We start from the raw sequence: 20,113 nt of genomic DNA, 5'->3' as shown, positions 1-20,113 counted from the left end.
CACACAAATCAGACATCAGAAATGGCAATATACAAAAACCCGTAGGAGAGCACTTCAATCTCCCAGGCCACACAGTAGCAGACTTAAAAGTAGCGATCCTACAGCAAAGAAATTTCAGGACCAGACTCCAAAGAGAAATTTCTGAGCTACAATTCATCTGCAAATTCGATGCCCTCAGCTCTGGCTTAAACAAAGACTGCGAATGGCTGGCTAAATACAGAAGCAGCTTCCTCTCCCTTGGTGTTCACACCTCCAGATCAGCTGCTGGTAGTAAGCCTCACCCTTGCTGACTGAGCTAACCTTGTTATCCCCACCCTTGCTCCGGCTTATTTATACCTGGCCCTGCAGATTTCCAAGACCAGCATCTGATGAAGTGAGTCTGTGCTCACGAAAGCTCATGCTCAAAACTTCTCTGTTAGTCTATAAGGTGCCACAGGACCCTTCAATTAGATGAGTAACCTCTTCCAGCCCCAGGCTACCTGACTACCAGTATTCTCCCTGCCTGTCAATCAACCCTACTCATCCTCTGGGTTCACTGTGTCCATAAAGTTTTACAAAGCAGGGAAAGGGTCTGTTTCCAGTCCTCGGTGCCCAGAGGGAAGGTCATAAAGGGAACACGATATCAACTGCCCCCAAAATGCAGCCACACCCTCCCCCTCAAAGAGAAGTTAATGTCTCTGGTACTGAACACACAGGGGGGAGAGTTCAATTGTTTATTAGATGATTTCAGTCCATTGTGGAGCTGTGATCTGAGCAGCCTGCCTAGCAAGGTAAACCACTTCAGTGCCACAGGAGAATCCAGAAATGCCAGAATTCTTAATTCTCCCCTGCAGCAAACAGAATAATTTCCCCTCCCACTCCACATTGCTGATCAGCCTGAGCAGATAGTTCATGGTCTCTGGCCCATCTTCTTCAGAGTTCGATTCAGCTGGAAGAAAAGAAACAGCCTGTTCCAGAGAGTGTTCAGGAAAAGCACTTTCCTGTAGCTTTCACACTTGTACCTTCCCAAACACACCCAGGCATAAGAACGGCCATACTGGGTCAGACCAAAGGTCCATCTAGCACAGTATCCTGTCTGCCGACAGTAGCCAATGCCAGGTGCCCCAGGGGAGGTGAACCGAAGACAATGATCAAGCGATTTGTCTCCTGCCATCCATCTCCTGCCTTTGACAAAAGGCTAGTCACCAGACCTTACCCCTTGCTAATAGCCATCTATGGACCTAACCTCCAAATATTTATCAAGCTCTTTTTTAAACTGTGTTAGAGTCCTGGCCTTCCCAGCGTCCTCTGGTAAGGAGTTCCACAGGTTGACTGTGTGAAGAAAACCTTTTTTATTAGTTTTGAACCTGCTACCCATTAATTTCATTTGGTGTCCTCTAATTCTTGTATTATGGGAACAAGTAAATAACTCTTCTGTATTAACTTTCTCCACACCATTCATGATTTTATACACCTCTATCATATCTCCCCTCAATCGCCTCTTTTCTAGACTGAAAAGTCCCAGTCTCTCTCCTCATATGGGACTCGTTCCAAACCCTTAATCATTTTAGTTGCCCTTTTCTGAACTTTTTCTAACACCAATATATCTTTTTTGAGGTGAGGAGACCACATCTGCACACAGTACTCAAGATGTGGGCGTACCATAGTTTTATATAGGAGAAGTAAGATATTCTTCATCTTATTTTCTATCCCTTTAATTATTGTTAACATCCTATTTGCTTTACTGAGTGCCGCTGCACACTGCGTGGATGTTTTTAGAGAACTATCCACTATAATTCCAAGATCCCTTTCCTGATCTGCTGTAGATAAATTTGCCCCCATCATATTGTATGTATAATTGGGGTTATTTTTCCCAGTGTGAATTACCTTACACTTACCCACATTACCCACAGGGCCTCCATACAAATGCCCTGAGGCGACACTAAACGTGGTGGTCTACAGTAAGGGGGCAAATAGTAAGGATATAAACAAAGGGGCAAGGAAGAGAGCGACCTGCTTCCATCATAGTTTACACTCTCACTGCAAACGAGCAATTGGATATGACTAGTCGTGTAGTGACCCCTGCTGGAAGAATGGGGCAGAGACTGTATGTTCCTTCTGCCTTTCTATAAAGCTACCAGAGCTGTGGACTCCAGGTCTTCGTAAAAGGTTCCTCCTGCCCTACATAGGAGGGTGGCCATAATGGATTCCCACTGGTGTGCCAAATGGAAATCTGTTTGATGAATCTAAGGATGACAGCCCCCACAAGGTGGTAGCAAAGCATATCAGATTGATGTGGAAGGAGAACACGACAGCTTAAAGTTGTCTCTTCATGGGGCGGGGCAGAGCAGATTAGTGGTGACAGCAAGGAGGATAGGGGTTAAATGAGTTATCCTAATTCCTCCCCTGCCCTCCCTTTTGTAGCGAGGAGGACCAGGTCATGCTGGGGTGCAACACAGGAGTACACCCTTCCCTCAAAAGGTCACCAGCTGGCTGTTTCAGCATACAGGCTTTGTGAGGCTCAAAGGGAGGTTCCTGAAGCCCTTCCTGACAGCTTTGGTGAGTCATAAAATGGAAACATTCCAGTTGTTTGGTCTTGTCTCTCAGCACTACCCCTATCCACACACACATCTCTCCCCCAACCCAAACAGTCCGAATCCCTACCCGACTCCCATCAGGGATTATTCAGCGTCCCCTGCCCTAGATGCCCAGCACTTACCTCCTCAAACTTGTGGATCTGGCGGATGAAGAAGTCCCCATAACGCCGAGCAACCTTTGTGTCTGCGATATGGATCATATCCTGCCAAGAGAGCATGGAGCAAATCAGGAAATGGGCAGAGGTAATGGTGGAACACACAGCAGCCCTACTGGGGAAAGGACCCACTGAGGCCTGAGAGCCATCTCACAGGGAACCTGCTGCCACCCCAGTCAAACAAGGACCTCAGAATTTAGCTTCAGCGCTAAGTTTTCCTTCTGGGGTGGGCACCTCTTTACTCTTGGCAGATGATGAGATCCAAATAAAAATGTTTTAACCTCCTGAGGCCTTGTCTCCATTCAGCACTGATGACCAGTTTGATGGCAGAGACTTGCCATCCCAGCTCTTTGGCCTTTCAGAGTAGCCTTTTCCTGCAAGAGATGGTTCACCCTCTGCCTTGCTACCAGCAGCTAGAAACAGGGTTCCTCCTAATGCTTCTGCAATGTTAGGGAGTCAACTGGCAGTTCCTCTTGGTTGGGGAGGGTGGGGTATATAAAGCAATAACCAGACCTGGCAGGAAGAAGGCTACCTCAAGGTCCAAGAGGCTAGAAGTGGCAATTCCTTTTTCCTCACCAGGCTCCCAGAGAAGATTCAGGTGGGGAAGAGGGGCCTCTTCTTTAATGAGCCAAATGGTGATAGACTTGGAGGCCCTTAGTAGGAAGGACTCTTTTCTCCTCTTGTGGGCACCTGCTGGTCTTGAGCTTCAGACACAAGTTTCAGCTGGGTCATTTTTTAGGTCAACATTTCCAACAGAGCAGATGCTAGCTAAAAACCGAGGTTGGCCAGAGCTAAAGGCTTCAGCACTTACTGAGTGTGGCCAAGCAAGAATTCTGCTTGTCGTGAAATGAGATGGGGAGCAGCAGTGCTGAAAGCTGGCAATTCCAGACACTGCATTTAAATTGAAGGCTCGAGCTATTCTTGACACATTTCCTGTCCAGCACCAGTAAGATGAAGAGGGCTTCCCGTGGGACAGGAGTATTTGGGACCTCCTTACTCAGGCCAATAGATCTGGTATGTTTCTAAGTGGTGTGAGCCTGCAGGTTGGCAAAGAGTCTGCCCAGAGGCAGGATCCTGGCACTACCATTTCTCCATTAATGACTCTGTTGAACGACAGGATTCTGGCTTCACAGCAGCACTCTGACCCAGGTTTCAGGTCCCAGTTAAGAATATGGATCAAGGAAAGAAGGCATATACCTCAAAAGACAGATGAATTTCTGATCATGGTTTTTCATGCCTGGGGCTGAGGGGAAGAGAGAGACTGACCTTGTCAATGTAGAAGTCAACCTCGGAGGCTGACTGGAACTCCCCATCCAGGGCTGAGATGCCACTGGTCCATACCAGGTTCTTCATCTTGTGCTTGAAGACCAGCAGCTGGATGCGAAACTCCTGCTCCGAGAGGTCCAGGAAACCAGCCAGCTTGGCCACAGGCATGGTGGTATAAAGCTTCAGGAAGCTGCGGATGGTGGACAGCTGGGCCTGCTGCTGCACCTCATCGGCAAATACCTTCAGCTGCTGCAGGAACGGCTCCTTATGGTAGTTGGGATGCACATTGTCATAGTTGGGGACCACGGGGGAGAGGAATTTGGGGCAGGCATAGCTGAAAAGCTCCTCATACACCTGCGGGTCACCCTTCTGCATGCGCAGCATCTTGTCCCCATACTTCTCCCTCAACTGCAGGTGGATGCTCTCATCTATTCGCATGGGGTACATGGTGAGGGCAATGGCCAGAAGGGCATGCATCTGCTCATTCTGCTTGTTGATCTGAGACAGAGAAGACAGTCATTAGAAGCCATCCCTCGCAGTATTTTACAGCGCACCCAGGAGAGAAGTGGGTGCCACCCAGCACACAGGCATGTCCTTTCCCCTAAGCTTTTATAACCGAGGACACACTGTGGCGAGTGTGGAGTAACAAGAGGAGGGGAAGGTATGAGGCAAGACATGAGTTACAGCAATGCTGCTAACTAATGCTCAGCTGGTTGATCAGTTTAAACGCACATGTCTATTGGTAGTACAAAGAGCTCTCTGTCAATACCTACCCATTCACTCAGGCATAGTGCACACTGTGGAGAAGCAGAGTCTGAAGGAGGAGTTGGTACTGGCTTGGCAGACCAGAACTGAGGTGTACCAAAAGAAAGGGGAACCTTGCAAAATAGCATGCAGATGGTTATAGAAGAAGCAGAAAAATGGACAGCAAGCGAGTACCCATGGGAACAAGAGGGTGAAAGAATGAGGTGATAAAAGACAAGGTCAGATATGTAAACATGGGCTGAGTTGTGCAGGGAGGACATATTTTTAAAAAAAATTATGTTGGATGGAAGAGAGCGCCAGGGAACAAGTTTAGATCAACATGCAACGAAGACACTTATAGCAGTAGCACTCTGAAAGCGTGTGGTGGGAGATGTGAATCTCATGGAGGCCAGCCAGGAGGAGACGGCAGTAGCTGATAAGTGAGAATCAGGGTGTGGGTGAAGGACAAGCTTAGCTGTTTGGATAGAAAGGATGGGCCGAATCTTTGAAACAATGAGTCAGGAACAGCAGAATCTGAACACGCGAGGAGAGAGAAGTTAAATGATTCACCAGGATACAGAACCTTGGTCCAGGGTTGGCAACCTGTGGCTGCAGAGCCGCATGTGGCTCTTTAAAGGAGTCGGTTGCAGCTCCAGGCACTGCCACTGCTGAAATAATGAAAATAAATTTGGCAGGCGGGATCCTGCCATTAAACCAATTAAACTGAATTTGTGTTTCAGCACAGCAGGGCAGGGAACGGCCCAAGCTGCAGGTGGGAGAAGTGCTAAGGCTGCAGGAGAGCTGGAGGGAGGGGCAGCCAAGTCTGCCCTAGCTGGAGTCCTGCTGAACAGGCAGAGGCTGTAGAGGAGCAGTGGCATACCTTGTCTGCTGAGGCCAGTTAAGCTTGGGGATGGGAGAGGGTGGGTTTGGGCTGAGAGCCGTTAAGCCTGGGGATTGGGAGCCGAGGTTTGCAGAATGTGAGGTAAAGCTTGGGTATGAGGGGGCAGATTTGGGGCCTGAGGCATGTAAAGCCTGGAGATGGGGGGGGCAGGTTGTGGGCCAAAGCAGGTAGAGCCTGGGAATGGGAGGAGGGCATGGAGCATTGATGCGAGCATTGCTCCTTCCTGCTTAAGAGCCTGTCCCTAAGTGCAGCATTTTCTTGTCCTCATTTGCTCTCGGAGCCAGGGGTGAAAGTAACTTAAACCACCATAGGGGTTACAAAAGGTATGGTTCGACATTATGGATTAAGGACTGTCTCGTATTCACATGCATTGAGGCTCTTCAAGTATTGATTTTGTAACCAAAATTGGACAAAAATGGCCCTTCTCACTATTTTGGTTGTAGACCCTCAACAGTGAAAGAACAGAAGAGCAGGAATTAAGGCAAAAGTGAGATGGTTTGTTCTAACACTGAGACATCCAAGAACTGAGACAAGCTGAAATGCGGGGCTGGATGGAAACTGGTTAGGAATGGCAACAGACTGGTGTCAGCAAGAAGATTGCACTGAAAATATTTACATGGATAAAGTTAAAAAAAATTATAACATATGGAGATATACATCTCCTAGAACTGGAAGGGACCTCAGAAGGTCATTGAGTCCAGTCCCCTGCCCTCTTGGCAGGACCAAGCACCATCGCCCGCTCCCTGTTTTTTATTTGTCCCAGATCCCTCAATGGTCCCCTCAAGGACTGAGCTCACAAGCCTGGGTTTAGCAGGCCAATGCTCAAACCACAGAGCTATCCCTCCCCTAGAAATAGGATGTAGAGGGAGAACGAGGAGCTCCGAGATCAAACTCTGTGGGACTGGAAAGGACAACTCACCCAAGGAGATGCAGAGAGAACATTAGCACACAAGTGAAGGGAGGACTGCAGGCTAATGAGGAAGCGATCAATAATATAATCATCAGCAGAGAAGTGCAGGACAGTAAGAAAAGGGTAGTGCACTGGCCTCGCTTCCTATCTTACCATCTCATACTTGTAGGTTGTCCTCTGGAACATGCTCTTTGTCCTCTGGATGTAAAGGAGGATGTTGGCAAAAACCCGGATGGCATCCTGGTAACGCCGCATCATAAGGTATGCAAAGCCCACGTAGTAATAGGTGGTGACCTGGCACTCCGGCACTCGGGAATACATGCTCTGGAGAGGAAGAATGTGACAAACATGCAAAGCTAGAACAAACATCTCTCCCAACACCCTTTACCATCTCTTTTCTCCATGGGACCCATCTCCATCAGTCTCCAGACCAGCCCTACCAAAGAGAGGCTTGACCTGCTGCCCTCTGTTTCCTGCACAGGGGAGTGAGACATCTATATGATCATCCAGTCTGTCTTCTATAACAGCTCATTTACATCTCCCTGGCAATGGAGAACAGTTGCCAGAGCTGTGTTAATCTCTTTTTATCCAGGCCAATGTTAAAAAGTTTCCTCCCTTCCCTGGGCAGATTATTTACAAGCCGACAGACATGACCGTTGGGGATTCCTCCCTCTCCATGATACGCAGCCTACATTGTCTCTTCATTTCATCCCATACCTGGTAGTTTTACTTGTGGGGCACACTCAACACTCCCCACGTGAACACCTGCCCACCAGCACTATGTCTCGGGCTCAGAGGGACAATTCCATGTATTGCAGTGTGGGTGCAGTCCCTCCATAAGCAAACTGTTTCAAGTAGCCCACTCCATACCCTGCAGGACAAGCACACAGATGAATACCATACAGAGCTCCAGACCAGTTCAGTGACCATCCCAGTGATGCAACTGGACTGCCTCAGCCACACTTATCACAGCAGGTGCATGATCCTACAATAAGCATTAGATATGGGTGGCAGAATGTCTGGTGCCAGCATTACAGGGGATAAGGGAAACAGCATTTAACCCAGATGGAACCAGGATGTCATCTTGTTAAGAAAAACAATTCAGCTCAACTAACCAGCACTATAACATCACTTTAGGTTACAATGCAGCAAACATTCCCCTCAGCATGACACCACAAACTGACCTCCCGAAGGAAACACCCAAGAACATGATGCCTGCTAGAACAGCCACCAGGGGACAGCTGTATGTGTGGCATTTGCACTAAGTGTTGCATTATGCTGTGGTTTCAGCCCCACGTGAGGGCGGAACTGGACACCCCTACCTGACATTCAGACCAGGAATAAACTGCTCCACAGCTGGGCATATTGTTGCGATGGTCAGGGACCCCACACCGTTAGATAGCATGTGCTGCCTTTCAAACAAAGGCGCTTGAAACCCAGAAGGGAGCATTTACAACCTGTGGCGTAGTACCTTCTTGTTGAGCTCAATGTTCTCCAGAACCTTGATGGCTTGGTAGTAATCACCCAGCAGCGAATGGAGGCGCAGCAGCCCCACGAGACTGAAGTAACCCAACATCTTATAGAGGGAATGGCGACCATACTCCCCAGCCACACTCTCAGGATCACCTGGAAATAGAAGTATCATCACGCTGCCTGCAGGACGAATGGGCCCTCCTCACATCTCAACTACCTCAGCTCCTGGAACATCACAGGGGCGAGCAAGTCAGGACATGAAGCCTTCAGCACTCCTCCCACACTGCTTCCCAATCAACCTCAAATAATGATCCCTTCCCATGGTAACATTTGCCAAAATTAAGGGTTTAATTAACCTCCGACTGACACCAATAGGAAATCAAAGGACACCAAACAAGGATTTATCCCACTCTTTAAAACGTTGCAATCTTATCCCTGCAGCAAAGAGCAGCACTCCCATGGTGCCTTTGCCTCCTTGATCTTTACTTGGAGCACAGACAGTTGGACTTGAAGAGGCCAGACAGCAAATACACATTGCCTGTTTTTATCTATTTTTAGAGTGAGTTTGGTGCTCTGGAGAAGCACTGGACTGGGAATTTTGGTGCCGGAAACGCTTTCTCCTCAGCACAGACAGCAGCGGTGTAAGAATACACCAACCTACCACTTACATTTGGTGAAGAAGCAAGTTGTGTCTCAAGACCTCTCAATCCTGGGCCACCTAGCCGAGGCAGCCAAGACAGGGGCCAACTGCTGCCACTGGCGTTAGGCTGGATTTTTTTGTAACTACAATTGAGCTGTCAGCTCATTTCCCAGAAATGACATAGTGACTTCCAGGAGAAAGACTGTGTCCCATTCCTAATCTCCCTCTCCGTTTAACCATTCCCCTTGGCCTGGACAGCATAGTTGGGAACTCACCTCCACTAGTGTAGACCTCTAGCTGCCGGTTGATGTTGGACTTGTCCACCAGGGAGTGCAGCACATTGAGGACGCTGTGGACATTCCAGATCTTGGGGTTTGACCGAAGGAAATCAATTTCTTCTTCAGACTTCTTGGCTGTTTTGCAGCGGTATTGGCTGAATGACTGGAACTATGGGAAGAGGGAAAGGACACATAAGCAGATGAGGAGCTAGCACAGAAACCCAAAACATCAAAACCCAAGCTCTACAGTTTATCACATGACTGAAGTTCAGGAAGCCACAGGTCCTAAAGACAGCTTAATCTGAGTTATTGCTTAGCAGCTCAAGATGACAAGTAACACCAATACAATGCACCTCAAACAAGACTAATGCAAAGCCAAGATGCTTGTCATGAATGAGAACCTAGAAAGCAGCATCACTTAGGACCCAATTAGACATGACTGAAGGGGCATGGAGAAAGTAGCTCACATGCACTCACAAAAGCATTGCATCAAACAGCAAGGAAGCGACAGTCCCTTTCCACATGCACGTGACAAAACAACAGCTAGATTAGCATGGTCAGCGACAGGTATCTTTCACACCGAGAAACCCAACAGAAGGGCATTTAGAGAATCAAAGTCACTTAAGATCTGGATGGGTGGACTAATAAACTGAAAGAAGGAGGATATGTCGGATGGTATCAGGAAATGCTTCCTGACAAGATCTCAGGCTGTGGACTAGTTATATTACTCTGTATAGTTGGACTTGGAGATCTTTCCAACTAGAAGTGGTACAAACACCATCAACAGAAATTTAAAGGTGGGAAAAATACAGTGCATAGGAAATGATCCTGAACCTGTCAGCTAGGATGGACAAACATTCTAGCAATTTCTCTAACTCTGTGAAAAGCTGCCTAGCTAAAAACAACTAATCTAGACGCACACCCAAGGGACTGACAGTGGAAAAACCCATTACAATCAACGTACTACACCGACTACAGCAAGCATCTATGCCACATGCTCTCTACGAAACTGAGGAACCACTTGATCAAAATCCTTTACAATAAACAAAAGATGATTAAAAATGAACTCTGAACTTGAAATTCTCATCAACAATCAGGCATCCACACAAGACCCCACAGAACAAGGCTTTACTTGTACTAGACAAGAAATTTATAAAACGCACTTCTACTTCCTACAAAAAAAGAAAAAAAAAAAGAGAATAAATTTTCTAAATAACTTCACACCTCAGGATACTACAAGTACAATAATGACAGCTCAACTAACAATATTGTTAACCTTCTCAGCTACCAACTCAGCCCAGCAGAAGTCTCTCTCTTATCCTGGGGTCTTTTCTTCTGCCCCACTTCCTCCACGAATTTAATACAATTCTGTGGTGACCCTGAAGCCTTCTTTCGCTGCCTCTGGCGAAAAGAATTCTTCCAACACACCTATGAACAGCAGTCTGACTCTCTAGACCCCACCCCCCACCAACACCAAAAGAAGAAAAACTATGTGGACGCCCCGACGGTTGTAGTGAAAGCGTGAATTTCTACATACAATGCTTCCGCAACCGTGCTCAGACTGACATTGTACGCAAACAATGCCAAATGAGAGACAATCTCAACTACGCTGAACACTATGTTGTCCAGAGCCTCAAAAATAACCCAGACGTTATAATCAAACCAGCTGACAAAGGGGGTGCTGTTGTCATCATGAATAAGTCAGACTATGAACAGGGAGCAGCCAGACAACTCTCCAACACCAAATTTTACAGACCTCTCTACCCTGATCCCACCTTGGAATTCCAGAAGAAATTACAACTACTACTTAAGGAACTCCCTGCTGCTACTCAGGACCTTATTCACTCTGACACACCATCTGAGCCCCAGCCTGGATTATTCTATTTACTTCCCAAAATCCACAAAGCTGGAAACCCCAGACACCCTATCATTTTGAGTACTGGCACCCTTACCACCAGACTATCCAGTTATGTGGACTCCCTCCTCAAACTCTATGCCACCAACACTCCCAGCTATCTCCGAGATACCACTGACTTCTTGAGGAAATTACAAACCATCCTTGCCACCATGGATGTAGTAACAGAGGGGCAGCCATGTTAGTCTGGATCTGCACAAGCAATGAGGGGTCCCGTGGCACCTTACATTTCTGTTAGTGTATAAGGTGCCACAGAACCCCTCGTTGCTTTTGCACCACGGATGTAGAGGCTCCGTACACTAATATTCCACATGAAGATTACAAGTGATCAGGAATACCATCCCTGATGTCACCACAGCCAGTCTGGTGTCTGACCTCTGTAACTTTGTTCTCGCCCACAATTGTTTCCGATTTGGGGACAAGTTATACCTCCAGATTAGTGGAACTGCTATGGGCACCCACGTGGCCCCACTTTATGCTCATATATTTATGGCTGACCTGGAACAACGATTCCTCAGCTCTCATCCCCTATTACGCCTCCTCTACTGACGATACATCAATGACATCTTTATGATTTGGACCCAAGGAATAGAGACTCTAGAACAATTCCACAGAGACTTTAATGATCTGCACCCCACCATCAACTTATGCCTCAACTACTCTACGCGAGAGATACATTTCCTGGACACTACAGTACAAACCAAGGATGGCCTGATCACTACCACACTCTACAGGAAACCAACTGATCGCTATACTTACCCACACGCTTCTAGCTTCCATCCTGCACACATAACTAGATCCATTGTTTTCAGTCAAACCCTTAGGTACAATTACATTTGCTCTGCTCCTACTGACAGAGACCGAAAACTACAAGATCTCTACCAAATATTCATAAACCTGAATTACCCAGCAGGAGAAATAAAAAAAACAAATTGACAGGGCCAAATGAATATCCAGAGACCAGCTACTCCAAGATAGGCCCAAATAAGCCAACAACAGAACACCAGTGGTCATTACCTACAGCCCCCAACTCAAACCACTACAATGCATTATTAAAGACCTACACCCTACCCTTAATCAGGATGCCACACTCCAGAAGGCCCTAGGCGACAGGCTTGTTCTCTCCTACAGGCAACCTCCCAACCTTATGAGGATTCTCACCAACAACCACACTCTACACCGCAAGTTCCAGGACTGAAGGAATTGTTATAATATGAAAAAAGGTTAAAGTCTTTGCTTCCTCTGGACCGCAAATCTGAGCAACCCCTTGGATATGCCGCATGTGGTGAGATCCCATATGATTCCTGTAGCTGAGATGGAAGGGGAAATGATGGAGAACTGAACAGCCTTTAATGATGCTGCCAAAAGGCCCAGCAACAGGCGATGTACCTGGTAGATGAATTCATCAATGATATCCCAAAGCCACTGGTTGGGCAGTTCAAGGGGAGCAGGCCCATCAGCATCTGTAGGAGAAAAATGCCAGTGACCACCCACAAGCTGGGGAAAGATGACAGTGAGTTAAAGCTGAAGGGACATATGGGCATCAGTCTCCACTTCCCCTTCAAGTGTGAGGACAGAGCAGAACTCCCCAGCTGAGTGAGGCCCCCAACACAGAGATGATGCAATAGGTCTGGCAGCAACACTGCTGCCTCATTTAAGCAAAAGGTGGGCAAGGCCTTCATGACTTAAAAGATCAGCTTTTGGAGTTTACTTACTAAATGCTCTACTGCTGTGTTGTCCCAGAAGCTCTCCATTCACCACACGTGGCAGCTACGGCTGCAGACTGCAGTGAATTTGAGGCGCCTCTCTGGCCACTCCACACGAGCCCCACCACATGGTGGCAGGAGTGGCAGTGGCTCCTCCCATCGTGTGGCAATGCCAGCCCCTGGGTGGCTCCAGTGTCACCTGGCTGGGGGGGATGGGGCGCCTTGGAGGAATGGCTGGGGGGCGGGTACGGCACCTGGCAGGGAGGGGTTTGGGGAGGGCTGTGGCAATCCATGACATTTACTTTGGACACCACTGCTCTGCAGTGTTATTTCTCAACTGCTAAGCTTTGACACTCCACCCAGGGGATGACAGAAGACAATCAGGGGGTCGTGAGGGACTGAAAACTGAATACACTCTATTCCAAAGAAAATCTCACTTGCCCACCTCGGACTATTCCCCTTCAAGGTCAGGTACTCTTTGTTGGCCTCTCAAACCACAACTGGATACATAGGAATAGCATTATTATTGATACATGTACTATAAAGTAATAAGTGCGTGGGGTTCACAAAAATGAGTCACCTATCTTTCTCCCCATTTGCTCACAGCCTTTGGGATTCATTTAGTTTTTTCCATAAAGCAAAAAAGACACCTCCAATAACTCGCCTATCACTTGCAGGCCTAAAGAAGGCTGACTCTTTCCTTTTGCTCAGAACAGGTCAGAAGGTTTGGGGAGGGATTTGAAATGTGTGCACTTTCCAGTGGCTGAATGTGAAGTGCTCTGAACACCTCAATTTCTTCCCTTGCGTAAGGCCACAGAATTCCTGTATAGCTCCTAAACAGAGTTTCTGTTCTTCCTCTTCCCTCCCCGCAAAAATGCACACACCAGTAAGTGGATAATAGTAACTCACTGAGGATGTAGTTGAAGAGATTGCAGTAGTTGTAATAAGATTCAAATCTCTGCTCCAGAGAGGGACCACCCTGCCATGGAAAGGGAAGAGACACAGCAGTGAAGTCAGTACAGTCTGCTTAGTTTCACTCACCTGCTAACTGCCTACAGTCCCAAAAGTTGCAGGAACAGACTCACAGAACACCAGACTGGGAGGGACCTTGAGAGCTCACTGAATTCAGTCCCCTACCCTAACAGTAGGCCCAAGCACTGTCTAGACCACAGTAGTAGAGGTCGGTCTAACCTGCTCTTCAATATCTCCAGTGCTGGAGATGCCACAACCGGCCTAGGTAATTTATTTCAGTGTTTGGCCACCCTGACAGTTAAGAACTTTTTCCTAATGTCCAACCTAAACCTCCCTTGCTGCAGTTTAAGTCCATTGCTTCTTGTCCTAGCCTCAGAGGCTAATGAGAACAATTTTTCCTCCCTCCTTCTTGTAACCCTCTTAGGTACTTGAAAACTGCTATCATGTCCCCTCTTGGTCTTCTCTTTTCTAAGGTAAACAAGCCCAGTTCTTTCACTCTTTCCTCACAGGTTCAGGGCTGTTATCATGCTTTTTGCACCATCAAAACAGATGCTGAGGTGCTCTTTCACTGACAGCAGAGCTGCCAATGTCTTTATTTGCAACCAAGCTAATTATCTTATGTTCCTCCACCACCACTGTCAGCAAATACAATCAGTGCGACTGCTCATGTGCAATTATCAGCTCTGAGAGGTCTTGCTGCTTTCCCAACCAAACATCTCACAGAAGGGATTTCTGGCCTTTCCTCCAAAACACTGTCTTCTCTATCACCACCAGCCACAAGACCTTCAGACTATCTTCAAGATCTCTGTCCCCCTTTCCTCACACGCAGGCCCTCAATAAAGATCTGTCAATTCTTCCTCTGCACAGTACTTCAAGCATTTCACTATGGACCACTTTATAAAATGAAGGAGTGAGTCAGGGAAGCGCTCCCTTCCCGACACCCCAATCCATCACAGTTTCATTCTGAAGCAGTCCACAGGTCATAGTTTGAGAATCACTGTGCTTCACCTGTAAAATCTGCTCCCCTGTCCAATACATCTCTAGTGGTAAATTCTTTGGGTCACATCTCACGCTAATGAACACCTGTTTCCTAACCTCCCTGCTTCTCTTCTACTTCTACTGTCTCTGAACTAGGGATGCTAATAATTAACCACTAAGCCTCACCCTGTACAGATGAGGTACCTGGAGCAGCCCCTCACCCACTGTAGGCAGGGGTGCTCCAGCTGCCCCAAGTAGCCCAGGTCTGCGGTGGGGAGCCTTCACTGAATTTAACTGGTTAAACTTTACCCGTTTCCTACTCCAAACCATGACCTGCCCATCTTCCCACTCTGGCCCTAATTTTAAGGCTTTGTCCTCTCTTAAGACTCTAATTAGCTTCATTCTTGCCTTCATCTGAGCTATTCCTTTTCCTGCCTTTTGAACCATTTTCTACAAAGGGTATGTCTACACAGCAGCCTTATTTCAAAATAAGCTATTCTGGAACAGATATTCCAAAATAGCTTACTTTGAAATAATGCTGCTATGCACAAAATGCATTTTGACATAGCGCTTACCTATTTCGAAACACGGTCTGTACACCCATGGGGGCCAATCCATTCACCACTTGCCACACGTGGCAAACAGGACACTTTGGTGGGGCAAATCCCACTCCAGAGCCGCATGCAGCTCCTCAGAGCCATACACGTGGAGTACCCTCTGCCTGCTCCACGCATATCGCACCAAGCAGTGGGGCATAAGCGTGTGGCAACAGTAGTGGCCCCGGCTCTGGTGAGAGTCGCCGGCATTCTGTTTGCGTGGGGTGTGCACGCACATGTGCTTGCCTCTGGGGGAGGGGGCAGTGGCTCGGGCTGCCCAACTCTGGGGGAGGACAGTTAGAGCGGGCAGGCTGGGGATGTGTCTCTGAAGGAGAGAGAGGGCACTCAGTTGGAGTGGAAGGGGCTGGGGAGCATTTATTTGGAGATTAGGGAGGGCTGTGGTGACTATGGAAGACAGAAAAACCACAAGCGTGGCGATCCTTGAATTTCTATTGCACACTACTGCTCTACACACAATGGGCCTGTTTCAAACTACAGCCATTGGCTGCACTAAGGCTTATCTCAAAATAGACTCTATTCCATGTCTAAACAGCCCCTATTTCAAAATAAGCACCATTCCTGGTGCAATGCAGTTTACCATTTCAAAATAAGCTAACTGCTATTTCGAAATAGCAGTCATGTTGTGTAGAGGCTAGGAATATTATTTCAAAATAACTTTGCTGTGTAGACCTACCCTAAGATTTCTTTACCACTAGGGATTCAGATTCCTCTGTCACACTCTCCTCTCTGTATGGACAGACTTTATCAATCTAATTTTCACTCTAATGCTCCACTGTCACTCTCCACTCCACTGCTTCTTACATCCAGCTGACAACTGTAAAGTGTTATATTAAAAAGTACAAAACAAGCCACACTTCTCTTTGAACTGAATCTCTTTCAAGACTAGAATCCAATTGTTTTCTGTTGTGTTTTCTTTCCTTAAGTCACCCACAATAAATCTGGTGTCATTTGTACTTATTTGTATGACCATAGCACCAGGGCCTGAAGCTCGATGCTGCACAAACACTGACATAGTGCCTGCCCTAAGGAAGAGTTAATTTACACCAGAGACTTCTCTGAGATGACTGTGTCTTCTTACACAAACAAACCTTGGCAGGCAACGGAAGAACAAACCTCAAAATGTCCGAGCTCAAATGAGATGTTACCAACCATAAGCCTGTGTCCAGTTCCTTTAGATCCCACCAGGACTACATGGCAGCGTATCAGCAGCATGAATACATTCATTATGTGGGAGTTAGTTGTCTCTCAGACAAGGTGGTGCAGGGAAGAGAGATCACATTTTGCAAAAAAATAACCATAGAAAAGCCAGCATGTAATCAGCAGAACCACACGGGCGAATACTCACACTGACTTTGGCGTAGATGTGTCTGTAATAGAGCTCCTTGTACAGAATCAGGAAGACAGCATCTGGAAGAGATGGCAGAATTGGAAATTAGCAAGACATCTGGCCAAGCAGTCGGACATTTCAGGTATACTGGTAATCTGACCCCTACTGCAATAAGGGAAAGTAGAGCAAGCCCTCTGGGACCTGAATAGGAAAATGTTTAAGAACTCATGTTTCCCAACCTGGGAGACACTGGACAGAAGAAAGGATCAGAGCACAGGGAAAACTTCACAGCCTTGGATTCACTCCCATTGTCAATTACAGACATGCTGCTGAGGATAAAGCAGTGGGCATTCTTTGAAGCCCAATTTCCCACCATTTCTGTGGTAGCTCCAGAAATATGTGGACATAGGAACAGCGTTCAGCAGTTACAGGCTTGGGAAGCTGCAGATCTGTGTACCTTCCTTCACCATAGATTACAGCTACAACACATGTCTCAGCCCCACAAATCTAGCAGTGCCCAGCCCCCTTCTTGAAGAACATGAAATCTGGTGTGTGGGAGGGAAGGAGATAAAATGAACCAAAGAGAAAAAAGAAGAGACAAGGAGAAAAACTGACAGAAACAGCAAAGACAGCATGTGCACTAGGGTACAATGAGAAGATGCACTGAGGTCCCAGCTGCCAAATCAGCAAGGCAGTCTCCAATAGAAAAGAATGAGTTTGCAAACCACTGTATTTCCTTCACATAGGAGATACTTTCAGTTCCCCTAACACTTTATCAATAAATAGCACCTTCAAGTTTCAATAGGATGCTTAGAAAGCCTCCTTCTGAACTGAATGGATTCTCAGCCACGCTGAACACGCAAGAAAAATGGAAAAAGGGCTGGACAACATCCAGTTTCTGCCTCAACCAGAAGGCTCAGACTGCACTTCTCCCATGCAATTTGTGCTTAAATAGTCAGAAGGAATAGTGGTAGGTTAGAAGGTTGATCTCCAGATCTCATTCCGTTCTTGACATTTCTGCTCTTAGAGTGCCAAATGGGTCAGTTACAGCTCTTATGTGGATGTGTAAAAGAAAGGAACCGGGCAGAAACACCACCTAAGTCTCCTTCTAAAATACCTACCATTTCCAACTTGTGGTGCGATGGCCTCTGCCTCTGGCCATGGGGTGTTCTTAAAGAACCTTTCTGTCAATTTGGTCCAGCTGTGAAAAACAGAGGGGATTACAAATTAAGCCATTCATCACTGAAAGAGGGACAAAGTTAAAGATTTCATCATGAAGATGTGCTTTGTTTGATCAAAACTATTTCTACAGACAGGTTTCTAGGTGTGTAAAACAGACCAGTTCAACAGTTCTGGAAAATGAAGTCCTCTTTTATCTTTTAACAGAGAGGCCGTACAAACTTGTCTCACCTACTACCTGTGCCAGTGTCATTTGCCATGAGCTAAAGGAACTTCTTCTAGAAAAGAGTCACTCTATGACCTCTTTGACCCTTGGCATGTGCTGATTTTATTAGCAAGTGAACTAATTAGCACCAATGGGAGCTCTTTTTTGTGATATGCACATTGGGAACTGGACTGAAATTTGTTTGGTATGAATTTCACCACTACTGACCTGGGTTTGAGTCAAACCAGTTATTCTAGAAACAAAAGGATCTCTTCCTTCTCAGCAATCCAATTCGACCCCAGTCCACATTTTAAATAATGTGGAAATCTGGATCAAAGCAAGTGATTTGCTCCCTTTAACAAAGCAAACAAACTAAAGCACAGACGCAATTACAACAGCAATTCCCACCTGAAGAGGGATAACTTTGTACCTGTTTTCATAGATATCTTGGATCTCATACACCTTCTGGTCAATAACATCACTGGACACTCGACTGGCCTGAAGTTCATACACTTTTTGATCAATCAGATCTGAGACAGTTTTATGAAAATACTGGATGAAGTTTTTGATCACTTCAGGGATCACCTGGTAGGTCTGTTGCTCATACTGGCGTTCATAGGCTAGATCCTGCTTGGGGTCTCCTGTGGAAGAAAAGAGCAGCAATGCAACTTATCTTTGATGGGTTTAACTCTGTATCTTTCCTGAATTTACTAACGTGAGGAAGCTCAGAGGTGCTTAGAGACCAAGCTGTATCTGGGACCCAAACCAGCAAGCCACAGGCTGAAAGCACCTCCAGTAACAAAACAGCAGACTACAGAACAAAGAAAGTGACTTGCTTGGTCAGGGTCCTTCCCTGGGAATTCCCACCCACTACAGCAGTGCTCACATTCACTCATCTAAGTATCTGCCTAGTTTTACAATGACTAACAGATGACTTAAAAACACTAACAAAGGCATCAGTCCTGGATCTTTGTGTTCTGTGCTGTTATTTAGTTATAATTTACCCCAAATGTCTTCTAAGAGTCCAGTAAGCAGTGGAAATGTTGGTACTGCTGCTACGTAATGACAACCTTCCACGGTCTAGCAAATTCAGTCAGGCATCGAGGGTGCTGGGCTAGAGGTTCAACCTGTACTTGTGTTTCACCTGACTGTAACTGTTGGAGAAAATCAGCTATTATTCAGTAACAGTGTGCTGACACACGTTTGCATATTCAGATCTAATTTTATAAGACAGTAGCTTTAACTGAGGTGAAACTTGGGGATATGTAAAACAAACCAGACTCCTGGAAGAGGTACAGTAGTCTGGAAAGGCCGAGAGCCACTGCCTTAGAGCCACACTGTCTCGGACTAACTACCAGCCTATAAGATCCCCCTGTCTGAGCTGACTTGCTTTTTCCTCTTTTGATACCTACTATTGATAATGGACCATTTCCACCTTGCTGAATAAACCTTGTCAGCTCTGGCCCTCCCTCTTACTGGGACCCCACTCTTTAAATACCCCTCTGAAACCACCCCCCCCCCATGCATCTGATGAAGCGGGTCTTTGCCCACGAAAGCTTATGCTCCAAAATATCTGTTAGTCTATACGGTGCCACAGGACTTCTTGGTGTTCTCGAAGCTAAAGACAAACACGGCTCCCGCTCCGATACTTGTTACCAGCACGTAAGAAAGAAGAGACACAACGAAAGGGAGTGGGCTGGGCAGGGAAGAGACACCCGACACCCTCCTCCAGGCGGGCCAGTTGGTCACAAGACTGCCCCTGCTCTGCCCGTAGCAGCTCAGGCTGGACAGGCCTCCTGCGGGGCAGCCGGACTCACCCGTGTGCATGTCATAGTCCCCCGGGTACGTGTAGGGATCGTAGGAGGCCTGGCGGGAAAAAAAGACACAGAAGCGGGAGGGTCACCCGGGAGCTGAGCAACACAGCGGAGCGGGCCGGCCCGAGCCTCCCCCAGCAGGTACCGGACAGCAGGGGAAACAGGCCCGACCCTCCCCAGCTCCCGGCGGCAGGTGCTGAAGGGCCGGGCCCCAGGCGGGCACCCAGGAGCTGCGGCTGGCAGAGCCCCGGGGGCGGGAGCGGCCGGGTACCTCGGTGTCGTAGTCCTCGGCCGAGTAGGCCATGGCGCAGGCGGGGGTCAGCACGCGGCGGCGGCGCAGCAGGGAAAAGGCTCCGGCCAGGAACACTCCGCTTTCTGTCGAGAGCCGGAAGCAGCGGGGCGGGGCTTAAGCACCGTACGGGAGGGGCCGGGCTCGGGGCTCGGTTAAGGTAGCAGG

At 47.4% G+C, this 20,113-nt stretch overlaps 1 protein-coding gene across 2 annotated transcripts; it reads right to left on the bottom strand.

Annotated features, from left to right (window-relative positions):
- Positions 1–699: 699 nt before the first annotated feature.
- Positions 700–20,076, bottom strand: EIF3L (eukaryotic translation initiation factor 3 subunit L). Of its 2 annotated transcripts, XM_075008802.1 has the most exons (13): positions 19,928–20,076; positions 19,660–19,708; positions 18,273–18,483; positions 17,580–17,659; positions 16,477–16,538; positions 13,474–13,543; positions 12,248–12,321; positions 8,941–9,112; positions 8,024–8,178; positions 6,706–6,876; positions 3,998–4,495; positions 2,699–2,779; positions 700–928 (listed from the first exon to the last, which is right to left on the bottom strand). In XM_075008802.1, the coding sequence occupies exons 1-13, from the start codon at positions 19,958–19,960 to the stop codon at positions 890–892; spliced, it is 1,695 nt and encodes a 564-aa protein (XP_074864903.1). In that variant the 5' UTR covers positions 19,961–20,076; the 3' UTR covers positions 700–889. The 2 variants fall into 2 exon arrangements, with proteins under 2 accessions (XP_074864903.1, XP_074864911.1); XM_075008810.1 differs by lacking the exons at positions 17,580–17,659; positions 19,660–19,708; positions 19,928–20,076 and having other exon boundaries at positions 18,273–18,482.
- Positions 20,077–20,113: the final 37 nt, after the last annotated feature.

This window comes from Carettochelys insculpta, chromosome 1 (assembly GCF_033958435.1).
Source record: "Carettochelys insculpta isolate YL-2023 chromosome 1, ASM3395843v1, whole genome shotgun sequence".
Lineage (NCBI taxonomy): Eukaryota > Metazoa > Chordata > Testudines > Carettochelyidae > Carettochelys > Carettochelys insculpta.
This window is presented reverse-complemented; position numbering and strand designations above follow the sequence as displayed.